The 4,395-nt window shown below is 37.7% G+C and overlaps 1 protein-coding gene across 4 annotated transcripts; it reads left to right on the forward strand.

Annotated features, from left to right (window-relative positions):
• The first annotated feature begins 707 nt into the window (after positions 1 to 707).
• On the forward strand, positions 708 to 3,691 carry LOC149166358 (non-specific lipid transfer protein GPI-anchored 15-like). Of its 4 annotated transcripts, none has more exons than XM_089432550.1 (4): positions 713 to 1,949; positions 2,733 to 3,123; positions 3,252 to 3,299; positions 3,412 to 3,691. In XM_089432550.1, the coding sequence occupies exons 2-4, from the start codon at positions 2,766 to 2,768 to the stop codon at positions 3,537 to 3,539; spliced, it is 534 nt and encodes a 177-aa protein (XP_089288676.1). In that variant the 5' UTR covers positions 713 to 1,949; positions 2,733 to 2,765; the 3' UTR covers positions 3,540 to 3,691. The 4 variants fall into 4 exon arrangements, with proteins under 4 accessions (XP_089288678.1, XP_089288676.1, XP_089288677.1 ...); XM_089432551.1 differs by having other exon boundaries at positions 713 to 1,536; XM_089432549.1 differs by having other exon boundaries at positions 713 to 1,517.
• Positions 3,692 to 4,395: the final 704 nt, after the last annotated feature.

Genomic DNA, 4,395 nt, shown 5'->3' on the forward strand with positions numbered 1-4,395 from the left:
CCACTACACCGGACACTATAATATTACCACTTCTCATGGGACTTTTATATAACTAAGATTTGACGATAACTAATCTTATCAAAATATGGGTCATAGATATTTAGAACCAACAATTATTTTTCCAATTTATGAGATAAGAGATCTAGACCTGATCATAAATCATAATACTATCATTATAAACTAGAAATCACTTATTTGTACAACTAGATCAAACCAATGCAAGGGTTTTGTGCACTCAATGACGTTTTCTTGTGCTTAATGGCCATGCGCAAAGCCTCCAATTGGGAATATGGGCACTATTAATATACTTTAAACCATAAAAATAGTTTTGCGGACATCTACCATAACAAGGGGAGGAAAAAAAAAGCCTAAGGCACTAAAAATATATTCATAATGTTAATAGCCATAAGCAAAATCTCAAATCACCAAATAAACCTCTCTAACGAATCTATGGCCTTAAAATGGAAAATTGTCGCCCATGACAAGTTACTCACATCATGTATATTACTTGGGATTTTACCCATGGGAGAAAGGAAAAACCATAATGTTCTTTACTCACATCATGTATATTACTTGGGTTTTACCCATGGGGAAGGAAAAACATATTTTTCTTATTATTTAAATCTGGTAAGGATTGAGTTTTGTGATGTATTCCTTGATGCCACTAGGAGGTTTTTTCCAACACTCATGGGAGTAGAGTCTTTGAAAACGTTTATCGGATTAATATATGAGGGTTAAGCTGAGAAGGAAGGAAATAATGTGGAAAATGTTCTACGGAAGTAGGTACATTGCGGTCATCGAAAAAGCACCGTAGCGATAAACGCAGAGCCGACCGAAAATAGGCATTCGATTTTTCACTGGTCATGGAGTATCTAACAGATGGATATAGGAAGTTGGGAACCCCATTGTTAGCGAGAATCACAGATTCGGGTTGGGATGTAAATCCGTTGTGTGTTGTAATGGGATTGAATCCCACCTTTCCCACTGCAATGGACATTTGGACAGCAAACAGAAATAGGACGGTTGCAGAGGGCGCAATGCTTAAGTTGGGGAGTCATAGGAGCCTGGTACTAGAAGACTCGGACGGAACCATGGTCTGGAGTATCGGTACTGATAAGTCTATAGCCATTGTAATGGCGAAGCACGGCATTTTTCAGATCTATAATTCCGCGAATTCTTCGCTTGTGTCCGAGGGTCCGAATCTTGTGTGGTAGAGCCGGGATTATCCCACACACGCACTCGTACTTGTTTCGAATTCATATGCGACAAATACAAGCTCAATCGAGGAGCCTTATTGGTCTATGGGGCAGCAAGGGCCTACTTTCCGGAGCCTGCGGGCCTTATGGCATTTCACAAAGGCCAATGCATCTGCCTGGGCTACAGGCTACAGGATGCATGATCAATTAGAGCAAATCCAGAACCTAGATGCGATGCAGTGATGTTATAACAGCCGCCGACTTGCAGCCAGCGGACGGCCACCCACCATTTCGTTTCCCTTAACAGAGTGGCATGAAATGGTAACACTTCCAAGTCCAGGTAACACTTTAGTTAGCTATAGGTTTACAGTTCGATGTCCAGGTAACACTTTAGGTTTTGTTTGTTAACACATACTTCAAAGTCCAGGAACACTCTAGTTTCCCTTAACGGAGTGGCATGCAATGGTAACACTTTAGTTAGCTATAGGTTAACAATTCGAAGTCCGGGTAACACTTTAGGTTTTGTTGGTTAACACATACTTCAAAGTCCAGTGAACACTAGTTTCCCTTAACGGAGTGGCATGAAATGGTAACACTTCTAAGTCCAGGTAACACTTTAGTTAGCTATAGGTTAACAATTCGAAGTCCAGGTAACACTTTAGGTTTTGTTTGTTAACACATACTTCAAAGTCCAGGGAACACTCTAGTTTCCCTTAACGGAGTGGCATGAAATGGTAACACTTCCAAGTCCAGGTAACACTTTAGTTAGCTATAGGTTAACAATTCAAAGTCCAGGTAACACTTCAGGTTTTGTATGTTAACACATACTTCAAAGTCTAGAGAACACTCTAGGTTTCTGTATGTTTTCGGTTGTTATTTAATGAGAACCTTCCAAGTCCAGGTAACACTCTAGATTGTTGAATGTTTTCAGAAGTTGTTAGGTTGTTATTTAAAGATAAACTATGATAATTATATTCTCATAGTGATTATGTAATAAATATAAATATAATTTAAAGAACTATTAAAACTTAAATAGCAGTCATGCAACCTTAGTTAACTTAAGATGCCAAAGAAACAAAAAGAGTAAGAATGAACTTGAGCACCGAAACATGCAAGTAATTCCTGTTAACTCATCATCCATTCACCTTAACTCAACTTAACATCAACAACGAACTTTAAGTAACAAATGAAATGGCTCCTCATTCCACACAAGTCTATTCTACTCGCCTCGTTCAACCCAATTGTTCAATTGCATGCAGAGACACCATTCCAGTAGTGTGTTATACATTAAAACAGGTGCTTCACCAAAAGTTACACTAAAGAAATATGGTTTATAAGTCTTTTTATTGTTAAATTAGGAAACTAAACTGAGAGGCTTTTTTGCATTCAAGTGCTGGTTAAGTATAATTTCTGATAGATTTATCTAGTGTAACAAATGTTAAGTCTCTACCATTTCTCACCATTTCTCTTTATTTATAGTCTCTACCATTGTGTTTCAAATACTTACATTTACGGTGTGGGGAAACATTTTTTTAGATATTTGCGTTTAAGGTGCGTGCAAACATTTCAATGGCAATGGAAAGAAGCCATGTTATTCTCATAATCCCCATTTTGGTCCTGATTATGGTTGGGCCAACAAATTCAGTGCAGACTACCTCTACCTCTACCTCTAGTCTTGCAAAGGATTGTGTAAACCAGTTATTGGGCTTATATCCCTGCCTTGGTTTTGTCACCAATGGAAAAATCAACACCGTCAGCCCCCAGTGTTGCTCTGCCCTTGAGGCAACAGTGAATGCCAATGTCATGTGCCTATGCCTCCTCTTTACCAATAACAGTGAGATTCTTGGACTTTCAATTAATCAAACACAAGCTCTCCTCCTCCCTACTCTCTGCAAAATTGTTGTGCCGCCTGTTAGCACATGCAAGAGTAAGTTCAAACTCCTTCCTTTCACCCGCATATTTATAGCATAAAACAACTCTATGGCTATCATTTTATCCAAATTAAAACATGTTGTTATATGAGACTCATTTTTTTCCAATGGCTTATTGTTATAGATGTGGCAAATGATGTCCTCGGTGCGCCAGTTAATGATTCTCCTCCAGGTACATTTTATATCCTTGACAAGGGAATTTTATTCCTTTTCAATGCTTTGGTAGAATGTATTACTACTATTATTATTGATTGTATTAACATGAGAGATTTATTTGTAAACAGTTCCAAAAAACCTCGCCAGTGGAAATCGAAGACTTTCACCAGAGGATATTCATATGTCTGCAACTCAATCAGTTACATCTGGAACTACATCAAAGACTTTTGAAGAACCTATCAAAGGGAAGAGTTGATATGTTTTAGAATCATGGAATGCAATTTTTGTGATTTGCATGTAATAAGTTATATTCTTAGCCCTTTTCATTTGGCTAAGTTTGATAACAAAATATTTGTTGAATTTTAAGCCTAGGTATTAATTTTGGAGGCACGCTTCTGTTTGTGTTAAGATCATATCTGTTTCATAATGATATGTAAATCAATTTTTCCATCAACTGCGTCCATGCTTGAGTGAAATGTTGTTTGATGTGTTGGAAAATTATAGATTGTAATTCAGGTGGGTTATATATAATATAATTAACAAAAACGGTCCAAGTAATTTATTATTTATGTTTCTTAATCATCTTTATTTGGCTTGTCGATTTTGAAAATATGGGAAGCAATAAAAGTGAGGTAAACAGATTACATAAGTCTCAGTAGTTCATAGGAAATGAACTTCTCTGAGGGGAGAGCCAATGTGGCTGCTCGTCTTATAATAAAAATGAATAGAAGTAATATAGAGATTTTCCACACAGTATGAATGAAGTTTGCACAAAGCATAGATATGCAATCCCCTAGTATGAAGAAAAAAATTGTCCTCTGCACTATTTGCATTTATATTTTGCGCCCAATTCTGGGATATCAGGAAAATTTTAGATAGCTCGCCAGCTATATCAGTAGATATATCAGATCTGCTGATAGGGTTTGCATCCAAACACATCGCTGCAAGTTGTGAAACTTTCTCATCACCATCAACAGGGTAAGAATCCTTGAACCAAGGATCGATCCACGATCTCAGTCTGTCCAAACAAAGACTCGATGAGCGACACCCTCGTGTACTCCTCCTTCGCCCCATCATAATGTAATTTCACAGGATCCTGCCAACACCACCCC

The sequence above is a fragment of the Pinus tabuliformis genome, chromosome 5_1 (assembly GCF_031772625.1).
Source record: "Pinus tabuliformis cultivar Carrire ecotype Pingquan chromosome 5_1, CPIR1, whole genome shotgun sequence".
NCBI classification, from domain to species: domain Eukaryota; kingdom Viridiplantae; phylum Streptophyta; class Pinopsida; order Pinales; family Pinaceae; genus Pinus; species Pinus tabuliformis.